At 51.3% G+C, this 14021-nt stretch overlaps 1 protein-coding gene across 6 annotated transcripts in view; it reads right to left on the bottom strand.

The window, feature by feature from the left end:
- Positions 1–14021, bottom strand: part of ASAP2 (ArfGAP with SH3 domain, ankyrin repeat and PH domain 2) — a 160908-nt gene that overhangs the window by 63209 nt on the left and 83678 nt on the right. For all 6 annotated transcript variants that reach the window (XM_066385982.1, XM_066385983.1, XM_066385985.1 and 3 more), the window contains 3 exons: positions 4507–4581; positions 2945–2994; positions 477–606 (listed from right to left, as the gene is read on the bottom strand). In XM_066385982.1, the coding sequence (XP_066242079.1) occupies positions 477–606; positions 2945–2994; positions 4507–4581 (255 nt within the window). The remainder of the gene's footprint in view (positions 1–476; positions 607–2944; positions 2995–4506; positions 4582–14021) is intronic.

Below are 14021 nucleotides of genomic sequence, written 5' to 3'. Positions count from 1 at the left end.
GGGGCTCTTGCCTAAACACCTGGATGAGCTCCCCGCCCCTCCCCCCAGCAGGTGGAAGCACTTCCAGAGGCAGTCGCCCTGTCCCTTGCTCTCACTCCCTCACAGAGAGGACAACAGACTGCATGCTTTTCCAGCTGCCTCTGACCCCCTCCCTCCATCACTGATTCCACTGGTACAAGGAGAACCAATACACCTCATTAAACCACTGAGGGAGGGGCTTTCTTTAAAGCCTGGTACCAGCGAGTGCAGGTGAGCGTGAGTGAGGGCGCATGCGAGGCCGGAAGGACGCTCTCTGAATTTCCGTTTCCCCCTGCCTCCCATAAAAGGTTGGTGTTCAATCCATCTATGCCACCCAGTAACCAAAACCAGACAAACAGAGCCCTGCCATGCATCTGGGGTTCTCTGAGGCCACCACGAAGCTCACAGGGGTGCCCACGGGACCATGCAGGGAACCCTGCGCTCCACCCCCACCTTACCTCGCACATCTGCAGCTGGAAGAAGCGCCGCTCCTTCTCCATCTCCTCGGCGATCTCAGCCCCGCTGATCTCGGTCCGGATCATCCCGTGCAGCCTGGCATGCTCCTTCTTCTCCTTCTCTATTTTGGTTCTATGGGGGGGAAAAGGCAAGGACGAATCAGACACTGCTCAACACATGTGCTCATTCCCGCCGGGACGGCCTGGCGGGGCCAACAAAGTCTCGCTGAGCTTTCTACACACAGGGCAGCCCCTGGACTTACTGGAAAAGGAAACGCATGTGGTCACAGTAATGCCCAACCTGGCCTCTTTGTTGAGTATTTACTGAACAAATTCTTCCTAAGCCCCGACTCTGTGCCACACCTTGGTCAGAGGAGACCCTGCCTCAGGTTCCTTGCAGCCAGCATCCTGTCTGGTGCCTACCACCATCCACAGGGCACTGCACGGGTGGCCATGGTTCCCCATCGCCCGTGCTTGTTCCTGCTTCTCTATCTCCTCTGTGAATCACTCAGGGAGGTCCCGCCTAGCACAGTGCTCACCACTGTAGAAGAAAACTACCTTCTCAGTTGTTTTTTTTCTCACCTTCTCATTTTAAGCACTATTCCCCTTTCCACGTTTAACTCATGCCTGGCTGCGTTACCTACATGTCAAGTGTGCAGCACAGGCTGTGAACGGACCAATGGGACCATGTCCACGGAAGAGGGGCCATGGCAAGAAGCAGCCACGAGACTGTATCAAGTGAAGAAGGGCTTGAAGCAACACTTGAGTTTTTATTCTGGAGAAAAGGAGATGAAACAAAAGCTACAGAAAGCACTAAAAAAACAAATAAATAAAGGCAAATCTCATGGTAGGCACTGGGAGACAAAAGGTGGCATTTCTCAGAAAGTCATCCAATACAAAATGTTTGGGTTCCAGGGTTCTCCATCATTGGGGAGGGGTTCTTAAAAAGAGGCAAGAAATATAGTTTCTCACTCTCGTTTTGTGTATGTGTTGAAGCACAGCGCTGGGCACACAGCAACTAAAGGAGTAAGAACATAAGGAAACATGTGCCCGCATGGTGGGGACACAGTTAAATGAATGCGTGCAGCAGGGAAGGTGACCGGAGGGCCCTCAGGTCCCTGGAGCTACAATTATACCCCTCAGAGGCTCCCCCTGTCACCACCTCAAAGGGATCAGGCCACGGTCCAGAGGTCAGACCTTCCTGTAGTAAGTGGGTAGGGAACCAGTGCCCAGGAATTTCAAAGACATCTTACATCTGTGTGTCATGCATGACATGGCCTCTTGGGATAAGTCAACCTCAGATATAAATGGGTAAAGAGTTACAACCCTCCATTTCCCCCAGGACTATTTCCAGTTGTAAAGGGTGCTGCCCCCTCAATCTCTGATTCTGGGATTTCAGGAGTCACTCTGCTCCCCTCCATCTGTATGTGTTCTGATGATCTTATAGAATCTGATCTTATTCCTGTTCAGAACAAGGAGACGCTCTCTGGCATCCTCCCTGGATCCCCTTTCCTTCCCTGGCTCAGGATCGAGTGGCGACCACCAAACCTTGGTTCCACCTGAAAGCAGGAAGGGTGAGCCTTTGCCCATTATTTGAACTGAAGCGGGAAGCAGAGGAAGGATGCGAAAGGGCCAGGATAGTAAGCTCAGGGCCTTCCAGGTATTCCAATCAATACGCTCTCTGTGCTTCCGTATAAATGCACACCAGGAGTGAGACCAGAACTTGGGGACCCAAGCAGCTTTGAGTATGGACGTGACAGATTTCTATGGGAGGAATGAGTACGTATGGTTTGATGGTCCTTGGTTTGAGCTTTGCGGTCCTTCACTACTGAATGGAGACTCCAGGCTGGTAAAATAAAACCAATTAAATACTTGTGGTTACATCTGGAATGGCTTTCTTAACCTATTTTTTTCTACTTCACCTGATGGCTACATATTAAAATTTCTATTTCCACTCAGAAAACATTACATTATTACCCAAGGCACAGCAAAACAAAACACATCTGAAAGCATTACACTATTAACCAAGGCACAGCAAAACATTAGAAAACGTTACATTATTACTCAATGCACAGCAAAACGAAACACATCAGAAAACATTACATTGTTATCCAATACACAGCAAAACAAACCACGAAGCATTTAAAATGTTTTCTTTTCCTCAAGTATTTGAAATAATTGGAACAGTTACCCCTACACTCTCTAGCCCAATTGTAGCCAGCTTAATCCCCTAATATAATAAAAGGGACAGGGAAAACACCCTGCTTCAAGAGGCTAACACCACAGAACTCAGACACCAGCTGCGAATGCCTCTAGCATCACCAGAAACCACAACAACCCAGTTCTAGGCGAAGCTTTCCTGGGTTAGGGTTTATACAGCCAATAGCTTTAAGCAATAAGCGCTGGATGTAAAATCGGAATCTCAAATGACTTATGTTTATTTATTATTTTTTTAAATGAGAAACACTCACATTTTGGTTTCGTAGTCCTTCCAAGCTTTATCGAAAGGCTTTTTTAGATCCTGTAAACAGAGAAGCATGAATTAAACAGAGCTGATCATCAACTTCTACGCAAGATGCACGTACATATCCCCCAGACAGGTCCTAAAAGGAGCACTGATTTCTGTAATACATGGTTTCTGTTGATCCCGTGAAAAATAAAGAAGGTAAGAACATAGGCTTTTTGACTTGTGGTGGTGTCCCATTTTTTCCCCTTTCTTTAAAATAATGTTACTTTTGAATACCAGATGCACACAGGGGAAAGTGGGAGGGAACTGTTCCATGTACCTGTCCCCCAAATGTAGCAAGGGTGAACTCATCCTGTTTTACCCGCACCCGATCCTCTACCTGGGGTTATTCTGAACTTAAATCCAGAAAGACATAACATTTAATCGGCAAGTAGTCCACTACCTCTCTGGTCTCTCTTTTCCTATTAATACAGGGAAGTCCCCAATATACGGAACCCCGAGGGGGGCCCCAACAATATAAAAGCCATTTGCCTTCTCCCAATTCCACTCTTTTGCCTGGAAGGTGGGGCCTCCTACCATCTCTCAGAGAGTAGCTCAAAAATGGGCTGAGCTACCAGAAATCCGACCACACAGCTCCCTTCTACTTGTGTTATCTTGAACAGGATTCTTTTGGAAAAGAACCCTTTTTGGGGTGGGGCTAATTTTTTGTTTTTGGTTCTTCACTGGCCATGTGACAGGGCTCAACTCCGCAGCCTGGCCTCTCAGAAGCTCCATGAATGGGCACTGCCCGCCCCGTAAGCCTCAAGCACTGTGTATCTGCGTGTTCTTCCCTCTGCTTTGTGTGCTCTTCCTTCCTGCTTTCCTGGCCAATGTGGCTGATGTGTTCTCCTGGCCCCAAGAGGACGATGGGAAAACTCCACGGTGTCTGAGCGGCTCAGTGGGCCCCATGCTTCATACCCAACAGCTCTCCTGGCACACAATCTGTGGCGGAGACTCGGAGGCCTCTGCAGTCCCATGAAGTCAGCCAAGATGGGCTTCCACATGTGCCCAGATGTGACCCATGGATCCAGGCAAAGCGCTCAGCCTCCTGAGAACTGGGGCACATCTGTTTGTGCAAAAGCAACTTAGCACTCAGCAGCTGGAACCCCAACATCCCTGGATCCCTGCCTGCTCCCTCACTCACACCCCCGTGAAACAATTCACGCTCAGATGTTTATATGTGGCCCCTTCCTAAATGGCAGACACCCTCTGGGGGATGTGAGCCCCACTGGTGCGGGTTTTCCCATCAGGAAATGACGTCCTTACAAGGATCTTGTTCCTAGGGGTCAGTCGGCGCCATCCCAGCTAGAAAACCAGACGGAACCCCAAGTCATTCACAGTTTCCCTCCCTGCAGATCCTCACCCCAGCACCCACAAGATGCCCACAAAGGCCGTAAGTCCCCACTGTCAGGGCTCAGAGGCAGCGCCGGCACGGCAAGTCCAGGGCCCCCACGGCAGCCGCCCCACCGGCTACCTGACTGTGGTCCTATGGACACAGCCCCACCGAGCAGATCTGTCGTGTCATACCCCTTTCACGCCTTTTAGGTCCCCCTTCAGCAAGCTGTCCAGAGGGAAGGAGATGATGTTGTTCATATTCTGAATCTAGAAAACAAAAACAGAGAGGAGAGCTTCAGTTTCCTTTTTAATCTAAAGTTAGGACAGCAAGTGTGCCAGAGACAACTGGGTGATAACAAACTTTCACTCCAAACCTGCCCAGCACAGCTATGCCAGCCTCATCCGTTCTTACAAATGCATACAGAACCAATGACAAGTCTACACCCGTTCTCCACAACTTCCTATCTCTCAGCTGCCAAGTTTGCGAAAAGATAACCATTATTACCATGAAGAGAAAAAACATTTCAACACAATCCACGGAAGACCTGCTGACGGGACTGAAAGAGAAGGACTCATCACTTCCTGCTCACTGATGGTTCCATTCTCAGCTCCCAAACACCTACCCACTTAGCACAGCATTCCGGGGGAACCAGAAGGAAAAACAGAACGAAGGGGCTTCTGTCTCCTACGAATATGTATGAGTGTGCATGGGTGCAGGGGCGTGAGTGTGCATGTATGCATGTGCGTGTATGCGTGTGCATGTGTGTGCGTGTTTGGGTACACAAGTGTATCTGGGTAAAGGAGACAGAGAAAGGACCGGCATGAGGTCCTGAAGTCCTCATTCTTCTCCTTGAAGCAAGAAGGAAAGAGACTGGTGGCTTCACCCGTAGTTACCATGGATTAAATCAGGTCGCATCCAGCTCTCCTGACACGTACTTGTACTCGGAGGACACTCAGGGAAAGCAAGGCCACCCCGCCGATTGATTCGAGCAAACCAAAGGATGCAAAGCTTTGGTCAGGAGGACGCTTCCGGCATGAACTCCGTGCTCTGAACCCTGCGGGGGTCCCTCCCCAATGAGAACATAGACTGGAGACCTCTCTGGTGTCCCCAGGTCAATCTCTCCCGTACGTCAACACCTCTGCCAGCTGGTGCCACTGGGCCTCGTGGCACACATGTCCCTGTGGACCACATGCACCTGGGTCACTGGTCTACAGAAGGAGCAAGACAAGACGAAGGACTTGGGAATTTCACACCTTCATTCTTACAATCGAGCAGAGAAAAATCTCATTTTTAAATTTTTTTATTTTTTACAGAGACAGAGAGAGAGTCTATCTCAGAGAGAGGATAGATAGGGACAGACAGACAGGAACGGAGAGAGATGAGAAGCATCAATCATTAGTTTTTCATTGCACGTTGCAACACCTTAGTTGTTCATTGATTGCTTTCTCACATATACCTTGACCGTGGGGCTACAGCAGACCGAGTGATCCCTTGCTCAAGCCGGTGACCTTGGGTCCAAGCTGGTGAGCCTTGCTCAAACCAGATAAGCCCACGCTCAAGCTGGCGACCTCTGGGGTCTTGAACCTGGGTCCTCTGCAACCCAGTCTGACGCTCTATCCACTGTGCCACCACCTGGTCAGGCTAAAAATCCCTGGTATAGGAAGACTAAATATAGGCGTGGCTTTTTCTTTCTTTTTTTTTATGACAGAGACAGAGAGAGGGATAGATAGGAACAGACAGACAGGAAGGGATAGAGATAAGAAGTATCAATTCTTTGTTGCAGCTCCTTAGTTGTTCATTGATTGCTTCCTCATATGTGCCTTGACTGGGAGGCTCCAGCAGAGGGAGTGACCTCTTGCTCAAGCCAGTGACCTTGGGCTCTAGCCAGCGACCATGGGGTCATATCTATGATCCTATGCTCAAGCTAGTGACCTCGGGGTTTTGAACCTGGGTCCTTTGCGTCCCAGTCTGATGCTCTATCCACTTCGCCACTGCCTGGTCACACTAGGCATGGTTTTTAAAGGCAATATGGGATCTGGTCTCTATACACTATTCAGTATATTATATGTGAAACTGGAAAAAGAAATTTACCTTAAAAAGTAGTGCTATGGTGCATCCTAAAGCATGCACTCACCACCGATCTGGACAAATAAGTGATCAGCTTATAACTCTCATTTCAGAAATGCCTTGTTGAGGGCAACATCTGTCCTGTTCAAACCACTCAGTGCTCGTCAGGTACCTGGCATTGCTCCAAGGGGTAACATCACCGGCTATGACTTGCCAGGATCAGCCTGAAGGGTTAAATTTTTAAATACCGAGAAGCTGAGTTTAAGGCGAGGTCACGCAGGTGACTGGAAGGAGGGGTGACAGGGAAAAGGCGTGCTGGTGAATAATCTCTGATGATAAGCCCACACATGGGGGTGGCCAGTGTACACCATGGGAGCAACAAGCCCATGGCAGGGGTACAGCTCTGCCACCATCCCCACACCTCGGTCCAAATTTCCATTTGCCTGCCAAGCAAGACACCTGCTGGCAGCTGTGTGTGCGCAGGCCAGCCCAGCCACACCAGCTGCTGTCCACACACTCCCTGTGTGCTGTTACCGCCCCGATCCTTGGCTGGCCCTTTCTGCTGCTCTTCTAGACTGAGGCCACAGTGTCCCTGCCCCTGGCCGCTGTGTCCTCTCTTGGCCTGCCCCTACCCCCTCTCTGTAGCTCTATCAGCTTTACCCAAACTCACTAGCACACTGGAGACCCTCCACCATCCGGGCACTCTTGCCACTTCTCATCTTCACACCCGGTCAGATGGATCTCCACTATTCTCCACTACCAAGTCAATACCCCTGCTCAACTCCTTCCACCCGGCTGGAGAGCCTTCCCCAGGTCCCCGTTGTTCAGTCTCCAACCTCCATCAGGATTCACTCAGCTGCCACCTTCTCCATTAACATCCCAACTCTCTCAGCAGGAAGCAACCCCGCCCTCACCCAACCCTCCAATATTTTCTTTTCAAAATATTTCTTAAGGCCTGTGATGCCAGCATTCATGCGATCCACCTCGCACCCTACACCCTGAAGGGAGTTTCACATGTACTCCGATTTCGTATCCTCCAGAGCAGTGAGCGCGGGGCTCGGCACAGAGCAGATGCTGGATCAACGTGGGTGGAATAGATCAATAGGCTTAACTGTTTTTCTGAGCGTCCAATACCAAGAGACCATCTAGGGGGGCTTCAAACACCACCGTCTTCACACCGAACATTGCGCGGCAGATGCACACGCATTTATCTTATGTTTAGTAAGCACCTATTTTGCAGACAAGCGACAAACGGCTACCACAAAGATAAATGGAACTGCTGTTGGTCCTCTCAGAGGAAGAAGAAACATATACACACCAAGAAGTAAACAAAAGGTCTAAGATCAGAAGCAGCACAGTTTACTCTGTACAGAAGAGCAGCGGCTCCTTGCGCAAAAACGAACTCTGGCCCTGAGCAGTGAGGCAGGCTGGCCTGAGCCTGGGAAGAAGGTGACTCTCCCAGGGACTGGGTCTTGAGACACTGTCTACTCGTCCACACGATCACAGTTGGGTTCCTACATTTATGTTAAGACTTATTTAATTCAAGGAAGAACTAAGGAGCAGAGAGCAGGGCTGGAGTCAGCAGGGCGGGCAGACTGGGACTCTGAGAGAAGCCGCTACAGCGCCATCTTGGACAGCCACGTGCAAGAAAGGGCGCACAGAAACAGCTGGGGGTGGGGGCCAGGGAGGTCAGAGCTGCTCAGGCTGGGAGACTGAGCCAAAGGCTCAGAACAACTCAGTTCACGGTGAGTTGGCAGGAAAAAAGAGCAAGGTGCTTGCAGATGAGAAATCGTAGTTTTAGGAAGAACTCCAGTAGGATTTCCCTAAGGGTGTGGGAAAGCAGGAGCGTAGGCACGAATGAGTGAGCAAAACAAGATCCTCCACAGCATGGGGGACGGGCCATCGGTCCCAATCTGATCCCTGCATCGATCTGAAGACTCATCGTTATTTAATTCAAATTAGAACTGAGGTGCTGATGACAGGTAAGACCTGGTAAGAACAGTCACACTCAGTGTTGGTCTCTGGAGTGACAGACTAGAGTGGAAACGAGGGGACCTCGCTGGATATCCAAACATACTTGCGGGCTTGCTTGCATTCTAGACACCAGTGACGGGGCCCGTGGCCGAGCGGCAAGGCGACTTTAAACAGTCATTACAGCTGTGATGGATCGTATGGGGGAGGCACACGGGCCCTTGGGGAGTGGCAGGAGACAGGGCTGCAGATCCATGGAGTGATTAGGAGACAAAGACAAATTAGACGGAGCCTCCGACTTCAGGGACATGTGGCTCAGCTGGGGAGGAGAAAGCAAAGGCTTTCTGTAAGCAAAATGCCACGCGGAAACTCCAAGAGCCATAAATAAAACACCATGGGATTTCCAAAAAAAGAAAACGACTTTTCGTGTGGACACCAGAGAAACAGCTGCTGGTTTAGAGGTGATGTGAGAAAGAACGTGAAGAGACAGGGAGAGTTCTGCATGGCAAGATGGGGCGGTGGGGTGTCCGGGCGGAATGGAGAAGTCAGGCTGCAGAGCAGCGAAGGGGACTCTGGCCCTCATTCCAGCCGGCTCCTCTTTTCGGTTATTCAATGATCTAAAATAGAAAACTATGACTTCTCTAATCAGGGGATAATTAGCTAAATTACTACAAAAGAGACAGAAAATAGATTAGTAGTTACCAAGGGATGGGGGGGCAGGGAGGGGAGACAGGGATTAACTATAAGAGGACACGAGAGACCTTCCTAAGGGGAAGAAAATGTCCCCGAACTAATTTATGGTGATGGCTGCACCACTTGGTCAAGTTCCTAGAAACTACCAACTTGCACGGCTGGGATTGATGAGTAGATTTTATGATATGTAAAATACACCTTGACAAAGGTGGTCTTTGGAAAGAAAACTGTCACAAGAATAAACAGGGTTCCCATCAGTAGATTGACTAATAATGCTGCCACCCTCCTAGACATCAGCCTGTCTGCCCTCAGCACTTACACACAATTCGGCGTGCCAGCACGCTGACTCAGGGTCAGCGGCCCCGGAAACAGTGGCTCTCGTCTGCCTGTGCCAGGGAACGTGTGCACTGGAGCTCAGAAGTTCTGTCTTGGCAAGAGTGGCCTGCAGCCTGAAGACTGGCTCTGCATACTGCTCCGCGTGTGCTGGGGCAGCCCAGGCCGCCTCAGGACCTCGACCGAATGAACCATCCTCGCGTTCCAGCCCAGGGAAATGAAAACCACAGCCAAAAAGATTATTGCAGAGCCCTGCTGTTCGGGCAGCTCCGGCAGCTCCGGCCTCAATTTATGCGTAATGACATTTTTATGATTTATGGGAAGAACTAAATTACCCCTGAGTAAACCCAGGGATATTTTCCTTAGTGCCAAGCAAGCGTTGGGCTTTCTCTTGTGTGCCAACTTTCTTTGAACAAGTATATCACATTAAACGACTTAAAAAAAAAAAGATAAAACAGTATTAATGATCTGAACATCTTAATCATCATCATTAACTGTGGATCTAATACCAAGAGCAAACAGGCCGTCTTTAAAGTCACAGTCCTGACTTTCCTCTCTCTCTCTCTCTCTTCCTGTCTGTGCTTTACTGGGTTCACCTGGATTATGTCTGACCAGATGAGTCAGTAAGCAGTCAAGGCCTGTACTCTCCCAAGGAGAAATAAATGATTCAGTCGGTGGGGCAGTCGGACAGACAGGGCTCTCAAGGATCAAGAACAACCTCCTTATGGTAACATCACAGCTGATTAGCAAACAGACAGACCAGGAGACGGGGTGAGGGTAGGGAAAAGACACAGCCAGCCAGTGCCATCTTTCCGTGATTTTCCTCCCAATGATTTTGTTGGAGGATGTCAAAGACCGTTGACTCTAGCTCTGCCACTTTCATAGTCTCCTAAATTCCTCCCACCTTCCTCCAATCCTTTCTCAGCTCACACAGGCATGGTCTCACCCACTCCTTCAGCTCTGGTCACTGATTGCCTCCCTGCCCCCAGGGAACAAGGGTGCTGCCACCTTCTCCTTGACTTAGGCAATGAGTGCGTCTGCTCTGCAGGATGGTCCTGTCCCGGGGTCCGTCCAGAAGCCCAGACCTAGACAGGATTCCCACTTCACAGTTTTGTTTGTTTTTCCCCCCCATTTTTCCGAAGCTGGAAACGGGGAGGCAGTCAGACAGACTCCCGCATGTGCCCGACCAGGATCCACCAGGCATGCCCACCAGGGGGCGTTGCTCCCCCCCTCTGGGGCGTCACTCTGTTGCATCCAGAGCCATTCTAATGCCTGAGGCAGAGGCCACAGAGCCATCCCCAGCGCCCGGCCATCTTTGCTCCAGTGGAGCCTCGGCTGCGGGAGGAGAAGAGAGAGACAGAGAGGAAGGAGAGGGGGAGGGGTGGATAAGCAGATAAGCGCCTCTCCTGTGCCCTGGCTGGGAATCGAACCGGGACTCCTGCACACCAGGCTGACGCTCTACCGCTGAGCCAACCGGCCAGGGCCACAGCTCTCTGTTTTTATAGAGCAGTGTTGAGAAGAATCACAGCAGAAGAAGTCGCAGTCTCTGGGGGCGACCTTCCTAACTCCAGGCTCACGGATCTAGAACAGAGCTGGTCTTCCTAGAGCTCTCCTCCAAGACCCTTAATAGAGTCCAACTCCCTCTGGGGTGGTCAGGATAAAAGGCCAATGTATTGTCATACACACCACGGCCAAAGACTCACCTGAAACATGACCCATGGAACAGACTCTTGAAGGGTGGTCAGGGGGCCCTGTGAACAGGTAGCATTCGAGTGGAGCAAGAAGGACGTGAGGCCGGGCCCGCGAAGATCCCGCCAAGAGGATTCTGACACAGGGCCTGACGCCAGTGTGCTCCTGGCACCTTCCGAGAACGCTTTCCTCCCCATCCTTCCAAAGGCTGCTTGTCGGGAAGAATGGGCACCCAGGCAGAAAATTTGGGGGAGAATCTGAAGGTTCTAGGTAAAATCACAGTCTGGCAACAGAACCATTCAACCTTGTTCAATCCTTACAGCCACTCTGAGAAGTAGGTGTCATCCCCCTATGATGGATAGGGAAACAGAGGGCTATGCCACCTACGTTGCCCCCAAATCACACACCACTAGGGAGGAGCCGTGCTGAGCTGAGGACGTGGGAGAGCCAGAGCTCTTCTCACCGTTTGCCTCCAGAGAGGACTGAGCTGAGAAGAAGTGAGTCCCACCGCTGACACCCCAGAGCAAGAGACAGGAGCGTGAACCCACGTGTCCCCTGGGGGTGCCATCTACATCAGCATTTCCTCCGGTTCCCAGATGCACAAAGTGGTTTCTCGAGGACATATGATGACACTTTCAAAAGGAAAACCACGTGGGTCACTTTCGTTTTCAGTCTAAGTGAAGAAACCTCTTCCTTGGGCTAGGGACGGCACTGCCAAGGTCTCCTGGCCACGTGTCCCGCACCCACGTGCCCATGGGCTTGGGGAAGCATGCCATCACCCCCAGCCCCCCGCCCCGTCCTGTTGGGTTCGTGGCAGGACCACTCTGACTATTTGTTTAATTAAGAAGGAGAGGGGGGAGCCCACACCCATCTTGGGTGTTTAACACAAACTCAAAGAACAGAACCCGCCAGTTGCCAAAACCCCCTGGAACTCTCACACTAGCAGAGTGTGGGGAGCGCTGACCTGGTTTCTGCCTCCAGCATGGCGTCTCTGCAGGCGCACCGCTTCGATCACATGCGTGGGGTCTGAGTGGCAAGGAAACAGTGGCCCTCGGCCCCCCCCTTCCCCCAGCGAACAGATGATGGAAATGCACACTCGAGCCCACCCACAACCATGCCAAACACTGTGATGGCTACCGCTTTGAGTGGCGGGGGGCTACACAGGAGAGCACAGGGTTCACACAGCCCACAACTTCTTCCATTAAAATCTCTTGTTAGGTCATCAACCAGATAGCAAAGCACCTTTTCAAATGCATGACTTCCGAGAACCCACGTATTTTGCTGGTCTTGGTCTCCCCAGGGTGAGTCAGAAACTCTGCAAGTGGCACCCGGCCAGGAGTGGTCAGGCCAATGGACCAGGGGCTGCTGCTGCACTCAAGTCTGAGAACCAGGGCTCAGTGCGTGTGGTATGGGGGCCCTGAGGTTTCCTCTAACAAGTTCCGGGTGCTGGTGCTGCTGGTCCAGGGAGCTCCCTTTGAGAACCTCTGCTCCAGAGCAACGCATCTCGTCCCCTACTCATGCCCTGGAGGGGGGGGGGGCTTATGAACACCAGGACCCTGGCTCCATGGGCCTAGAGGAGAGGGCCTGGGAATCTGCGTTTCTTTTTTCTTTTTCTTTTTCTCTAGTTTTTTTCATCGATTTGGGGGGGGGAGAAGGGGAATAAGGGGAGAAGACAGAGAGAGAGAGATGCATCAACTTGTTCCACTTCATTGTTCCATTTAGTTGTGCATTTATTGGTTACTTCTCATACATGCCCTGACCAGGAATCGAACTCGTGACCTCAGTGCACTGGGACAACACTCTATCCACTGAACCACTCAGCCATGGCTTGGGAGTCTGCACTTTTAAGAAGCCCCAGGTGATCCTACCTGAGTGCAGGCTCGGGGTGCTGGGGGTGTGCGGAAACAAACTGGGCCCAAGAGCTCTTGTAAACTGGAATCTGGGATGTGGTTTGACAAGTTTTCGATTTTAAGGCATGATTGATAAACAGCTGAAAATTCCCAAGGAAAGGGGAACGTACACGCAGAAGCCAGGGCCCCGAGTTTATCTACATACACGTTCTGGTGCCCCCCCCCCAGAGGCGGGACGCACAGCCCCAGGGCCCCGAGTTTATCTACATACACGTTCTGGTGCCCCCCCCCCAGAGGCTGGACGCACAGCCCCAGGGCCCCGAGTTTATCTACATACACGTTCTGGTGCCCCCCCCCCAGAGGCTGGACGCACAGCCCCAGGGCCCCGAGTTTATCTACATACACGTTCTGGTGCCCCCCCAGAGGCCGGACGCACATCCCCGCAGCTCGAGCACCTCTCCTGCCCCCCACCCTCTTCCAGCACCAGCCTGGAGCCTAATGGAGGCTCAAGTCTCTCTTACCCTGAAAACCTCCTCTTTTCACTTTCTTCCTCCGTTCTCAACCTCCCCTGGAGGGACAAAGACGCACAGTCTCTCCTCCTCTGCCTGACACTGTCCCCAGCCTTTACGGCCCAGTCAGGGAGAAGTCAACGGCAGCCTTCTGCTTCCTGAAGCCCACAGGTCCCCATCAGGGTTTTTCTTCCCGCCCCTCTGTGGCCGGGGCGCGGCTAGTCCTCAGGCTCCGATCACATCCTCGACTCCGGCCTGCCCACACATTCCCTCTAGGGGCTGACAAAGGATCTTCTTTCTTTAAAAAAAAAAAAAAAAAAAAAAAAAAAAAAGGCCTGACCTGTGGTGGCACAGTGGATAAAGTGTCAACCTGGAAATGCTGAGGTCGCCGGTTTGAAACCCTGGGCTTGCCTGGTCAAGGCACATATGGGAGTTGATGCTTCCTGCTCCTCCCCCACTTCTTTCTCTGTCTCTCCTCTCTCTCTCCCTCTCTGTCTCTCTCTCTCTCCCTTTTTCTCTCCTCTCTAAAAATGAATAAATAAAATTAAAAAAAAAAAGTTTGAGGTCCCCTCCATCAAGGCAGTTAGCCTTTTA

Source organism: Saccopteryx leptura, chromosome 5 (assembly GCF_036850995.1).
Source record: "Saccopteryx leptura isolate mSacLep1 chromosome 5, mSacLep1_pri_phased_curated, whole genome shotgun sequence".
Classification (NCBI taxonomy): Eukaryota; Metazoa; Chordata; class Mammalia; order Chiroptera; family Emballonuridae; genus Saccopteryx; species Saccopteryx leptura.
Note: the sequence above shows the minus strand (reverse complement) of the source record. Positions and strands in the feature narration are given on the sequence as shown.